This window comes from Trichosurus vulpecula, chromosome 5 (assembly GCF_011100635.1).
Source record: "Trichosurus vulpecula isolate mTriVul1 chromosome 5, mTriVul1.pri, whole genome shotgun sequence".
Taxonomy (NCBI): Eukaryota; Metazoa; Chordata; class Mammalia; order Diprotodontia; family Phalangeridae; genus Trichosurus; species Trichosurus vulpecula.
In genome coordinates, this window is record NC_050577.1 from 177,677,850 (window position 1) to 177,693,270 (window position 15,421).

The 15,421-nt window shown below is 34.9% G+C and overlaps 1 protein-coding gene across 1 annotated transcript in view; it reads left to right on the plus strand.

Annotated features, from left to right (window-relative positions):
* ITPR2 (inositol 1,4,5-trisphosphate receptor type 2) overlaps positions 1-15,421 on the plus strand; it is a 545,841-nt gene that overhangs the window by 429,469 nt on the left and 100,951 nt on the right. The window contains exons 46-48 of the mRNA XM_036758879.1: positions 571-678; positions 4,883-5,075; positions 13,042-13,167. Of these exons, the coding sequence (XP_036614774.1) occupies positions 571-678; positions 4,883-5,075; positions 13,042-13,167 (427 nt within the window). The remainder of the gene's footprint in view (positions 1-570; positions 679-4,882; positions 5,076-13,041; positions 13,168-15,421) is intronic.

A 15,421-nucleotide genomic window follows, 5' to 3' on the forward strand; every position in this document is an offset into this window, starting at 1 on the left:
ATCCTGTGATCCCCTTCCTGGCTATATACCTCAAGGAAATCTAAGACAGGAATAAAGGTCCAATAAAGTTTCTACCAAAATATTAATAGGAAAGAACTGGAAACAGATTGAGTGTCCAACAATATGAGAATGGCAGAATGCATTGTGGTATATGAATGAAATGGAATATTATTGTTCAATACAAAATAGAGAAAAGAAGAATTATAAAACTTTGGGAAGCTTTCCATGAGGCAAAGTGAAGTAGCAGAACCAAGAGAACAGTGAACACCGTGACTGCAACAATGTGAATAAAAAAGATCATGGAAAACAAACTGAAAATGAAAAGACTGCTAACACTAGTAACTAAAAAAACAATAATAATACTGGAAAGCAGATAATGAAATATTTATATATTTCATGATCACATTAAGTGTTTAAATGTAGTTGTTTTGTAATTTGTTGATATTTTTGCAGGGAGAGGTAGATTGCTAGAGATAGTGATGATATAATAACAGACGATAATTTTTTTAAGAATATGTATCAACACTCAAGCCTGAAGAAATAAACTTAATTTTTTTCTTTTTTTTCTAGCTGGCTCGCCATAATAAAGCATTACAGCAGATGCTTAAACCAGGGTCTGATCCAGAGGAAGGAGATGAAGCTTTGAAATATTATGCTAACCACACAGCACAAATTGAAGTAATGTATTTTTGTTTCTTGGATGAAGACAACCGTAATAGAAACAATTTTATTTTCAATTTTAGACCATCCTCAAATATTTCTAGGAAAATTAAGCAGAGTTAAATGATTTAGCTTATGCATATACTAGAAAATCCTATGGGATCGATATATGGGAAATAGGAATATGCACTTTTAAAAGTTGGAGTTTTTTTCCTTGCCCTTAGTGTTATAAACCAGAAAAATTTTCAAAGGAAGCAATAGTGACAGCGCAATGATATTTATGGGACGCATTGTAATTGATGAAAACATTGATCAAGTAGTGGCCCTTTTATTTTAAATTGCAAAAGCTTATTAAATTAGAATTTGAGAATTTTACAAGTAACTATTCTAAGTGAAAGAAACAGAGAAAGGAGCAGCAACATTTTGAGATGGCGTCATGAGCTGGGACTAACTGAATGAACCATTTCCACTCTCAATATCCAGTGTCTATCCCTACCCTACCCCACCTTCCTGTTGTCAGACATTTAAAGGTCAAAGTAAAGAAGGCACGGAGCCAATACAGGAAGAAGATGTACTGTGAGAGACATACATTTAGTCCCTAAGCTATCATTTCAACATCAGTTAGCAAAACTAATCAGACAGAAGTGAGAAGAGTAATAGATATTTATTATTCTTAATTGATATCCATATATACAATTTATGTCCGTACATATTAATTTCAATGGCTATTATTATGTGCACAGTTTGAGAGATGATAGATGAGAAATGAAAAGTCCAACCCACTTATTTGACAAATGAAGAAGCAAAGGTCCACCTATGTAAAGTAAATTACCTTCAGGTCAGAGGGAGAAATAACATTGCTAGGATTTGACTCGCAATGCAGTGCTTTTTCACAAGTGTATGCCAAAGATGAAAAAGGAACATTTACTTCTCTTTATTACCCACGCAGTTAATGCCATTTTTTTTTGGCCATACTTGGGATCACTTATGCTTTGTTAGCAAAGTTTCAGGAAAAGAGTCATAGCCTGCCTTTCTTCTTGGAGGCAAGAAAGTTGGAATTCAGAATATCTCTTCATTGAAAAAGTCCAAGATTCTGAGCTCTTTGAGAAATAGAGATCTTTTTGCATTCCAAGATCCAGATAATGAAAAATGTTTACATTTGGTATTGCAAAAAGAGAAAGTAAGTTTTTATCTCCATCAAAAAAAAAGTGTTCAGTTGTCCATGTCATACCCCAAATGCATAATACTTCTCAATGAATTACATTTTTGGAAATAGTATCCATTTAGACTATCTGAAGGAAAGTTATGTCGAACCAATGAAATTCTATATTCTAGAATTCTAAAAAGAAAAATTTTATTAATGGTTTCATTATTGTTAGGCACAAATAATTACAAATTTGTTTTAAAATATTGCTGACATTCAGGAGAACTACTATAATGAATTTGATGAAAACAATATTTAATTATCACATCAGTCTTTTCACTACAGATAGTAGAATCTTAGAGTCTAAATTCAACTGTTTGACTTGAAAGAGACCTTACAATTCCAACTGGCAACTCAGTATAGCAATCCTTGACACTATAGTCCAAACTCTGTTTGAATGCTTCTAGTGATGAAGAATTCTCTACTTGCAACATTTCATTTTTGGATCGCTATAATTATTAGAAAATTATTTATAATGGGCAGAAACTTGCCTCCCTGAAACTGTCCTCCACTGGTTTTATTTCTGTTAGCTGAAACTTTATATAAAATGTCTATTTTCCTTATAGCTCTTTAGGTATTGGAAGATTTGTTTTTATCCAAACTTTTGGAAATTGTTAATTTGTTAATTGTTAATTTGTTAATTGTTAATATCTTCCCCATTTATCATATCTTTATGCTAAACACTTTCACTTCTTCAACCATTACTTACATGATATGATTTTCAGACTTCTCCCTCACTCTGGTCATTTGCCCCCATAGGTCCTCTAGTTTGTTAATATTTTATGATGCAGATTCCATAATTGGATATAATTTTCCAGATGTCATAGGTATAATAGATTCATTATCTCTTGCAAAATCACTCAGTATAGTTTTATTGATGCAGACTAAGCATTTGATAGCCTTTTAGCAAGCACAGAGCTTGTGGTCACCAAAACCCTGAGGTCTTTTTTACATGAATTGTTATCAAGTCAGCTATCTCCAATCCTGTGCTTACAAAATTAATTTTTTGAAATTAAATGTGAGACTTTGCATTTATCACTGTTGAATTGCTGTTTTTGTTCCAACATTCTAAACTTTCAAAACTTCTTCCATAATACATGAAAATGCCCTCACCTCTTAGCAGTATGAAAAAATGACCCTGCAATTTTGTTTTCACCAAAGATTTCTGCATAGTATATGCATATTCTAGGAGCTTTAGCTCAGTCCCTGTCTGAATGATCAGATTCCAAATTAGGGAGGTCAGGATTAGTAAGGAGGTAGTATACATAAATGTACCTGAGTTTATGTTGTACAGAGAATACAACAGTATGTACTTTGCTTTAAATAGTGAAGCTTTTATATCAGAGGTTCCCAAACTTATTTGCCCTACCACCCCCTTTTAAAAAAATTACTCAGCATCCCCCTGGAAATCTACTTTCTTTAACCCTTTAACGGTTTTTTGAAATTTGTGTCTTTTCAAAAAAAATTTTTAAAAAATGATACATCTTAAATTTAATAATTTATTGTGAATTTGTGGTTTTCTTGCATTGAAATTTTGGTGATGCAATATTATATCATGTAAACAAGTCATTACATGCACATATTCCTGCTGATGCATGCTAGACCTCCTGACACGCTCGCCTGCCAACAGTTGCTTATTAAGACCTGTCAGTAGACTTGATCAGTTACAACTTGCATTTTGTTTGTTTATTTGGAAAATAACATAATCACTACTACTTTAACTCTGTTACACAACAGATGAAACATGTGCAAATGGTTTTTCAAAATTTTCTTCTCTTCTTTTCTTTCCTTATGCTTCCACCACCTCTTTATTTTTATTCAATGCCTCCCAGTTGTATCCGAGTTTACTACTACCCCTCTGGGTCATTCCAGTGGCATCCAGGGGGCAGTATTACCCACTTTAGGCACCTGTGTTTTATATAATGTAACATTTCTTAGAGGCTTACAACACACAATATAAATTACATTATTTCATAGCAGTCTTTTTAGGAAGATTGGAGTATTTGTTTCTTATCTTCTCGTTAGACTGTAAGTTCCATGAGAGTAGAAATCATGTCTTGTCTAAATGTTTTATTTTCTCTAGTTCATTGAACACAATGCTCTGAAGATGATAAGAGCTGAATTAATTTTTGTTGAATGAATAAACCAAGTATTTATTAAGCATATGCAGTACATTGGCTCAGGTACTGAGGAAGATACATACATAAATAAGATCACTGCCATCAAAGCCATAGCAAACTAGTAGGGATGATCAGACTAATATGAAGATAAATTTAATACAAAGTCAAAAACCACAATATTTTAATGAAATCCAACAACTCATACTTTTCTATTATGATCTTTTGGGTAGAATTCTTTAGTGATTAGTATAAGCCGCACCATTTGAAAGTAGTCACTTTGTCAGCTTTTATGTTTAGGGGACCTTCACTTCTTTTTAACACTTAAGTGTCTTTTGGAGTATAAAGTAAGAAAACAAAATTCAATTTATTTTTGCAGTTTGCAGAATTCATCCATTAGCAGCCTATAGCACAGGCTAAGTATTAAAATATGAAACTTCATAATGCAAAATATTCACACTTTCCAAGTATAGTAGAGGCATCATAAAGTTTCCTATTTCCCAGAAGTTATCAGAATTCTATGAAGAATTCTCAGTGGAATTATTGGTAGATCTATAACTTCCAACTAATCTCCAAAGGCCTTTCAAAGAACAGTGTCTGTGTTTTCTAAACATCATCCTATTTTCCCCTTATCTGTTGTCTTTAAAGCAATCCTCTTTATACATTGAGTCAGAGTGAGATTATAACTATGAAGCTTGCCAAAACATAACTTTAATTCAGAAAGCAATAAAAATATTAATTCTTATTGCTTGGGGGGAAAAGCATCAAACACCAGACATATTTTTCACATAACTTTATTCAGTTTCAGAGTTTATATTATATATACTCAGATTAAAAGAAGAAAAGTAGTGTTAGATTCAAGTGCTTAGAAATCTAAAGATATCACAAATTTATATTTCAGATTGTTCGTCATGATAGAACTATGGAACAGATTGTTTTCCCTGTTCCAAATATATGTGAATACCTGACTCGAGAATCTAAAAGTCGTGTATTCAACATGACTGAGAGAGATGAACAAGGAAGCAAAGTGAATGACTTTTTCCAACAAACAGAAGATCTTTACAATGAAATGAAATGGCAGAAAAAAATCAGGAGTGAGTATTTTAATTAATGAAATAAAATTTTTATGTTATTTATGAGACAATAATAAATTTAATCATATTTCATGGCAACAGTCCTCTTTTTAATTTGTATTTCTTATAAGTCTGATATTACATGCTTAAAATTATAAACTGAGCCTGCTGCTGAAATGGAGACACCTGCCACTTACTACAGGGAAAAAAAGAGAGAAAACATGTGAAACTGACTAATTAGATAGTCTTTTGGCTGCAATCCTCTAGTTTTGTAAATATTATGTATTGCAAAGTAGCAGCTGTACATTTCATTGTCAGGCAGAAAGATGAACAGCTGCATAGTTGATATTCACTGAATAGGCTTTGAATGGTCATTAACAAATTGTGAATAGAATATAGAAAACGAGAAAGCACCCTCTTCCTCTATTGTCTTGTGATTGAGCAAATCTTCTAAACTTTTCAAAGTGTCTCACTAAATCATACAAATCTTAAAATATGATGCTTGCAGTCAGATAAAATGAAATAACTGGATTATTGATTATAAAGCTTACTTCAATACTTATGTACATCTATGACCTCATGAATTTGGGTATTCCCTGCATTGGTATAGATCAGAACCCATCCATACTTTCTCACCTTGTTCAGTTCGCATCCCTGTCTTTCCACCTATCCTCCACAGAAAATCTACCAAGTTTGTAAAACTTAAAGCATAAATATTGGCTTTTATTAACTAATATCCATTAGTGCCATCTGGCTCACAAAACTGAAGATTTCTTTTTCCAGGATGTGGAATATATTTGTTATGTGGTCTTGTGATTTTGGACATCAAAGAATGAAAGGATGCTAGCTTTTTCTGACTTTTGGGAAGGTACTTCCAAGCTGGCAGGAATCCTAGACTTGAACAGTGTTTTGTTAAAGCAAATATTTTCCAGCTTTTAACTTTGGTGTCACTGCTTCTAGCTAATGGTATTCCTTTTGCTCAGAATATTTCCTAAGTATAATAGGATCATAACTTTACAGTTGACTTCATTAATGATTTTTTAAACTGTAGAAACTTTTAAGGAGTGGAGAGTTTTTAATAGGTATTTGTTGGAGGGAGCCTCCTATACTGATGAAATCATAGATCTTGGAAATTTCGATTTGTTGATTGCTAAACAACAGTAAACAATAAATTAATAAGTGTGATTTGCCAATTAATAGTTTGACAGCACCATAAAACACCATCTTCAAATATGAATTTGTGAAATATGTTTTCACAACATTTTATAGAATAATTGAACAGGTGGAACCGTTCCCTTTATTATTATCCCATTTAAAACTTTAAGTTCAATGAAAATTCTATGTACCATATACATAAATGCGTAGGTACATATACTAATTAATTGCTTTTGTTGGGTTTCTATAGCACCTCTCAGTAATAAAAATGGCATCAACAATAATAATTAGATTTATCTAATGTAATTGGAAGTAGTTTACCTTTGGATGGATGCTGTGGAATGCTGTGCTCTAAAAATGGAATCAAAAGTCCCTTCATGAGCAACATCTGCCATGAACTCAGTCATTATGTTATAGGATTCTAGGATCATAGATTTAGAGCTAGGTGGGAAATTAGGGCATCTACTCCAAGCCCTTCATTTTTACAGATGAGAAAACTGAGACAGATGAGAAAAGAGAGATTAAGTGACTACTTCAGCATCACAGTTAGAGAGTAGCAAAGGAGAGGGTTTGAATCTAGTTACATAGCAACATGGTGCTGAGTAGTGAAGGGCAATCATAAAAAACAACTTAATCTTAAATCTATATTAGATTTAAAAAGAGATTAAATGAAGGAGTTACTAAAGAGGAAGGGGAAGTTGAAGACCCTGGAGATAATAACAAAACAGTTGACAAAAAACTGCCCCAAAGTCTGAAATTATTTTGAAAAGGAGGTGAGCATACTTGGACTAGAATTCTGAAAGTCCTTTTTGTGTTTGATAGCAGTAGCCGCTTCCGTGGTTAAAACAAAAAACGGGAGGAAAAGAGTGTCAAGGAAACGTATCAAGGAATACCCCTAAATAGGCATCAAATGCAACCAAGAAATAACTTGAGACAGCTATTGAAGATCTATGAAAAGACATTGGAAGACTGCATTAATATCTAGCTGGTATATGCTGAAGAAAACAAATACTGAAAAAGAATCATGTGGAAACACAAAACATATCCGAAGTTCTGAATTTCCTTAACAGTTAAAAGCGAAAGTTAAAAGGTTAAAGCAATATAAGAAGTCAAAATAGTACAAAGACCAAAATAAACAACATCAATAAAAACTTTATTACAGAGAATTGGGAAATATATTAAAAAATCATAGGCAAGAGAGTATTCCCTGAAGGATAATGGTGAAAATTTTTGGGTATCTTTATGATAGCAAAAAGTCCAGCACAAAAAAATTTAAGTTGGCCCAAACAATAAACAGAAAGCTTAGGCACTATTAATGTATTGAGCAGCTGAACTGTACCATCAAGGGCAGTAACTGACATTCTAGGTTATCTGACAATCTAGAAATTGGTGGGGCTGGATAAGATGCGTCAATATTGGCACAAACTCTTCACAGTGGTTCATGAAATTACTAGCATGGCACTTTGCCAGCTTCCTTTCAGGTGTAAGCCTGATCCTGCCTTTTTAAATTTAAGTCATGGCATAATTATTACCAAAGGATGAGAATGCAGTGACCTTCTGGATAGATAGATAGAAAAATAGAAGAATAGATAGATAGATAGATAGATAGAGGATTTATTAAATGCTTACAATGTACCAGACATTGTGCTAAGCACTGGTGATGAAAAATATGAATAACCAAACTAGTAGCTATCCTCAAAGAACTTAAATTCTGATGGGGGAAATCAACACATAAAGGTGAGCTGGGAAGGAGGGAAAGGTACATGAGAGGTGTCATGGTTTGGATACTGTGTCCAGAAAGTAAAGGCCTGGTTTTTGCAAGATAAGGTGTTGTTATTTGGTTATTTCAGTCATGTGTAACTTTTTGGGGCCTCATTTGGGTTTTCTTAGAAAAGATACTGGAGTGGTTTGCCATTTCCTTCTCCAGTTCATTTTATAGATGAGGAAACTGAAGCAAACCGGGTGAAGTGACTTGCCTAGGGTCACGCAGCTAGTAATTATCTGAGGCTAGATTTGAACTCTAGGCCTAGTGCTCTATCGAGGGTGCCACCTAGATGCTTACAAGATAAGTAAAGGTCACTTTTTAGAGCCAGACTAGTTCTAGCAGTAGAGTCTAAGGTTCTAGTAGGGATGATGGCTGGAGTATAAGTGGTGGTGAGTTTGGAGTTACTGACTAGCAAGTGAGGTGGAGGCAGGCTTTTGGACTTAACAGAAGTCAAGATGATTGTATTTTTATAAATAATAAAAAAATCAAGGCTACTATTACTTAAAAAATCTATAAATACATAAAAATATTGGCCAAGGAACAAAAAATGTGTGCCAAAAATTCCCAGGGCATGTAAAAAGCAACTTATTATCATTTCTGTAATTGTTGATTAAATTGTCCAAAAGCATTATATAACATATTTGGTACCACTGTTTATTTTTACAAAACCTTTGACTCAGTTCTGTACTAGTCTTATTCATATATGGCAAAGTAGAGTGGGAATGCTAGAGTATTTGTTTCCATAAAAAACTGTTTTCTATTTAAAATGTGGTGCCAGTACAATAACATCAAGAACAATTCATCAAAAACTTGGAATTTTTCAGGGAGATAATTTGAGCTCATTATAGTACTGCCTAGCTTTAGATCTATTATCATCTACCCTAAATAGAATGCTGTAAGTGTGGTTTCCAAATTAAAGAATTCAATCCAAAATATCTTATTACATGTATGAATTACACATATAGACATTTGTCTACATACATACATACATACGCAGATACACACAGACACACACACATATATGCACACACACTAAGAGACTTATTTGTACTCTGAAACCAAAACTGAATTGGAAGAACATGTTTAAAGTAACCAACACCTATGCAATACCAGTCTTAATATAAACACTTAGAATTATATGTTGCACTGTAAGAGACCTGGCAAAAACTTGTACAATATTAACAAAACATAAGAGCCATAACACTGAGGAAACTATAGAAAAACAAAAGGAAAAAGAAGATTCATAGACATCTTTATAGCATATGACTAAAGGGAAGGGCAAGGAAAAGGGAACTAGCTTTTATTAAGCATCTACTATGTTCTAGATACTGTGCTAAGAATATTTACTAAAAATTGATATATAAATTTTGATGGATCAGTTTTATTGGGAGCCAGTTGAGGGTAACAATTTTGTCTGTGCTGATATTCTGATTCTGGTACAGTTTATTGATTTTTCAAGGATATCATAAAGTTTGTACTTCATCCAGTTACTTATCATCACTTGCTAGTTTGTGAAGGATAATGTTCTGATGTATTTCTGATCACTTCATTTAATCTTTCTAGATACCAAGTAGGGAGTAGATTTTTGCAGCCTTCAATAATATGTAGCACAATTATCTCTCATTTCATTAAAATATCCCCATGGGTCAATAAGTCTAGGCTGTCTAAGGATGACCTTTCTATAATTTTACGTAGTAAAGACTGGTCTTACATCACTATAATAGACCCATTCATTTCTGTAAGCAAATTCTCATGACTCATCCATTGTATTTTTCAGTGTTTCTCTGTTGACATATTGTTGCTTGAGTTCATACAGATACTGGCTATGGAGGGTCTTTTTTGTTTCACTTTTGGATCTTAACCATTTCATAAACTACATTCAAGGCTATTATTATTATTATCTGGTTCTCATCTTTTTGATGGGCTTCAGATAAAAATAGTTCTGGTACAAAGTTTCTATATGGCTAATTTTTTTCATTTAATTTTCTATGGACTATTATACAAGTGGGTTAAAAAAATCTGGTTTTTCATACTTAAAAAATATGAGGATATAAGTTCATTCTATGTAGTTCCCCTGAAAGCATTCTTATTACAACTCCAGTAGCAGACAAGAAAACAGGTATGATGTGTAGCTCATCCCGTTCCCACATCGTTTTTATATTCTCAGCCTTATCCCTATAATTTGCATTCCCATTGGCTGCCCCCATTCCTGGAATTCTTTTCCATCTTTTCCTCATCTCCAACTCCTAGCTTTCTTGGCTTCCCCCAAGTCTCAGCTATGGTCTCACATTCTTTCAGAAGACTTTCCCAGTCTTCCTTAATCCTAGCACCTTCTCTCTGAGATTGTTTTCAGCTTATTTTGTATCGTGTGTTTGTACATAATTGTTTGCATGACTTCATGAGAACAATGACTGGTATTTTTATTTTGCTTTTTTGCCTTTCTCTATATCTTCAATACTTAGCATGGTGCCTGGTAATTGGAACTTAATAAATGCTTATTGACCTATCATTTGAAAGCTTTTCTTTTCATGTAGGTTGGGGATTATGAGTGCTGAGGGATGGTAATATTTATTTTAAATGTTGTCTGTTTTTTGTGAATCAATGTTTTGTCTGGATAATGATGGTACCAATCCAGTCTGTGATAACATTCTGATTCTAGTTAAGTTTAATTGAATTCTTCATATTATTTTTGAGGTCTATAGGACGATTTGTCAATGAAAGAATAAGCTTTTGATATAAAATTTGAGTCACCAGATCGTGTTTTGCTGGGTATTCAAATACAGCAGGAAATAAATATGTATAGCCTGCTGTGATTTATTGCACCATCTCCAGCTTTTCCTTGCACAGTTTTATTTGATCACTAAGTCTGAGAGCTGTAAGGATAACTTCTGTAGTTCCTCATGGCAGTGACTTCTTGTTGAATTGCCGCCATAAAACTCTTCATTCCTCCAAACAAATCTGCATGACTCAGCTCTTTATTCCATTCTTCCTTGTCAATGTATTGGGGCCTAAATTTATGTGGATGTCACTCATGGAGAGTCTTTCTATTCTAGTCTTAGATCTTAGTGCTTTCAAAGACTTTATCTGGAGGTAAGCAGCATTGACAAATACAATGGAATGTGCCTATTATTGGTCTTGATTATTGCTCAGTGATGTAACTTTATTCCAAAAATATCGCAGGTTTTTGACTTGTTAAATTAGGCAACTTGGCAGAGCAGTGCTGGGCCTGTAATAAGGAAGACACGAGTTCAAACCCAGCTTCAGACATTATTAGCCATGTGATCCTGAGCAAGTCACTTAACCTGTTTGGCATAGTTTCTTCAACTGTAAAATGTGAATAATAACATTACCTACCTCACAGGGTATATTAGGAAGGCAGAATTTATGATTTCAAAGAGAATCTCATATGTGCCTAAAAGGTCCGGAACCGCAGGATATAAGGAATTCTCTAGGCAGAAGGCAGGAGAACTAAAGCATGTATTTACACTCCACAATAACAAGCCCACAAACCAGCGTCCCCATTTTGATATTTTCATCAAAAGCTTCCAGGCCCAATAAGTCCGCCTTACAAGGGTAACTAGGAGGCCACAGGGAAGCGAGATGGTATAAGGCAAAATCGTATACATGCTTCCCCTCTACGGTAAGAAGATTACCCACTAGCCTCTAGTCAGCTCTGCTACCTACCGGCAGCTCAGCTTCAGCTGTAGGCGTCTCTGGCTCCAACCGGAAAAGGAAAGGAGGATCTTCAAGCTGTCCTCTCCCCTCTTATAGAGTTTTTGACATCATCAAGCGCCGCCTGAACGACCAGGGCCGATTGGTTCTTGACTTGGCCCCTCCCCCTAGCGTAGACCACGTTAACACACCTCCCCTCAGCCAGCGCCACGACTCATCACACAGGAAGCTCTGGTCCTGCCCCGGAAGAGCAAGCCCCAGCGCCCAGGGAAGCTCAACGAGGCGAGCTGAGTCTTTCAAAGAAAACAAAGTCTAGTCTGGCTACACAGGGTTATTGTGAGCATAAAATGAGATATTTGTAAAGCTCTTAGCATAGCGCCTGACGCATAGTAGGTGGTTAATGAATGCTTGCTCCCTTCTCCTTTGTAATGTGCTATAAGAATATGAATCCTCTTTTTTTCTTCTAGGCATGGAACTGGGCCCTGTGTTTTGTTTGTATTATAAGTTTTTGTCAAATTTCTTACAGTTCAATATAAAATTCCAAATGTTTTTATTAAAACTGGTATTGCAGAGGTGTTAGTTCCTTTAAACGGGTTCTCATTTTATCCTCACAACAACTCTGTGAGGTAGGTAATGTTACTATTTGCATTTTACAGTTGAGGAAACTGTACCAAACAGGTTAAGTGGCTTGCTCAGGATCGAGTGGTTAGTAAGTGTCTGAGCCTGGGTTTGAACTTGTGTCTTCCTAATTCCATATCTATTTGAAATTAAAAGCCCTCAGAAAGTAAAGCTAGAGGAGAAGGAATCAAAATCATATAGGATTGAAGTACAAATTCATGACCATCATTTTCCTGTTTGCTAATGGTGTTTGTCCTGAAGGTGTTTTAGTGATTTGCCTACAGAAGAGAATTTTATAGAACAGTACTTTTGATCAATCAAAAATCATTTTAGCTATGTGTAATAGTCTATAGACATTAAACGTAAGAGAGTAGATGGACAGTGACTTGTCCCAGAACCATTTCTATCTAAATTTAATTGAATGTGAAAATAGTAATGTATGATGCCTTCTTTTCATGGATTTTATTTTTATTACCTTAAATATGAATATTTCCATACAAAAGAGCAGAATATTGTTTATGAAAATATGAACTTCTGTTAAGTATAAATTAAATTTAACATGGTAGAAATGAAACTCCTTGCTTGTTTGTATTTGTGTCCCCTTCTGATCTTCCTTCTAGTTGCCAATGTGTAAATTTTTTTAATGTTTCGTTGACACTTTTTCTATTCTTTCTTTTTTTTTTGGCATCACTATTACTACCTCCCATTTCTCTCATCCACACCCCCTCCAACCAAGTAGCAGATTTCCTTTATAACAAATAATTTTTCTTCTTCTAGATAACCCTGCACTGTTCTGGTTCTCTAGACACATATCACTCTGGGGGAGCATTTCATTCAATTTGGCTGTATTCATCAATTTAGCTGTTGCTCTTTTCTATCCATTCGGAGATGATGGAGATGAAGGCAAGTTTCTGTATTTCTTTAAATAGTATATGTTTTTAAGTTCTGGAAAAAAGACTGTTAACAATTTTATTATTTATGATTTGAATTTAATATTCCACACATATACCATGGTGTGTGTGTGTGTGTGTGTGTGTGTGTGTGTGTTTGTGTGTTTGTGTTTTAGTTCCTAAAAGGGAACATAAATGCCTAGGCACAGTAAATACCAGATAGACATATAGGCCCTCTTATGCAAACTGCCACTTACCTGACCACCACAATTTCTTTAGGCTGTATCCTACTTTACCCCATTTCTCTGTATAGAATGGAAGGAGCTATGAAAACAGAGGGTGTTTGTATAAGTAGGGAATCTATGAAAGGGCTCTTTGATTGAAGTAAGAGCTTACTTAGCGAATGCTTCTCCTAGAGAAGGTGGAGATCCTAGGGGCTAAGACACATATAGCAAAGAGGGCCCAGGAGATGAAGGGGTAGAACACTGAACGAGCTCAACAATGGAAGACTGTAGATGGAGAGCGTAATGAGACAGAAATGATGTTGATGTAACCACTGAAGCAGCAGTGATTGCTGGGCCAGGCAGAGAGCAGTTAATGAAGGTGCCTTTAGAAACATCAATCAAATATTTCTTAAGCCCCTACTCTGTGGCAGGCACTGTGCTAAGTGCTGGAGAAACAGAAAGTGGCTGCCCTCAAAAAGCTCACAATCTAATGGCAGAGACAATATGCCAATATGTATATATAATGCAAATCATACAGGATAAATAGAAACTACTCAATAGAGGAAAGGCACTAGAATTAAGAGGGGTTGGGGAAAGCTTCCAGCAAAAGATGGAATTTTAGTTAGGACTTAAAGGAAGCCAGGGAGAGCAGTAAATGGAACAAAGACGGGAGAGCATTCCAGGCATGGAGGACAGCCAGAAAGAGTGCCTGGAGCTGAGAAATGAAGTGTCTTATTTCCAGAGCAACCAGGGGCCTGTGTCACTGGGTTGCAGAGTACATGTTGGTGAGAAAAGTAAAAGAAGCCTGGAAAGTTAGGAGGGGTCTAGGTTATGAAGGGCTTTGAGTCTCAAATAGAGCAATTTTCATTTGATCTTAGAGGCAATAGTGAACCACTGAAGTTTATTTACTGGTGTGAGTGTGTGTGTGTGTGTGTGTGTGTGTGTGTGTGTGTGTGACATGATTAGACCTATACTTTAGGAAAATCCCTGTGTAATAGTACATGTTAGACAAGTCCTGCCTGACCTGTATTACATTTATCTGCAGTACATATGTGAAAAAGTGTATGTATAAGTTTGTAGTTGCTAGGGTAATTTGTTACATGTCAGTAGGGGTGAGATAACAGGGTGGAAGTGTGATCACACAAATATAAACTAGGCCTGGGGAAAACAAGAATTACAAAATATTCTGTTTTTTTAAAATGTCTTATATCCAAGATTTTGGGGAAAACATAAAAGTTATTTTGGTTTCCATTTTTTAATGGTAATAAAGTTTCTTCAGAGGGGCATCTGTTCTATAGTTCCTAAATATCATTTTTTAACTAGAATTTTCTGGGGAGAAATATATATAACAATAATGCTAAATTAGGAAATAAGTAGGTATGTCTTATGAATTACAATATATACCAAATTTATTATTTTAAAAGATTCAAAAGAGTCAAAGATGTTGTCAAGTTAGAAGCACTTGAGAGAGGAACTAGACTTTTTAAGGGTTTATTACTGAAACACAAGATCACCTGGATAAAATAAGCTCAAAATAACAAAATCTCAGAGTTAGAAGGAACCCCAGAGGCCATCTAATCCAGCCTGTACTTTACAAAAATCCCTCTACAGCATATCTAAAAATGATCATGTGACTTTTTCTTGGAAACCTTGTGTGAGGTTATTTTAGTGGGGAGGATTCTGGAGCTTGAATGATTGAAAATTCTGGTTACACAGTTAAACACACACATGCAAAGGAAGGCAGAGAAAATTGCTAATTCAAGGGCTTTCAATGCTTGGTTTTCTGTCTCCCCTCAGCAAATGTTGGGAACACTGGAAGCAGACTATCTAAGATTTAGATGTTAGTTTTACTGTCATGTTAAAATTGCAGATATTCTTAAGGGGATAGCAAACTGAGGCAGTCAACTGACAATCTAAAGACCTTGTAGTAGTTTTTCATAACCATTCTGATCTTTATCATGCTGAACTTGTACCGTCTTTGAAATTGCTTGGTCCACCCTTAATCCAGCCTATCTTTGACAAATAAATACCCTCTAAAACATT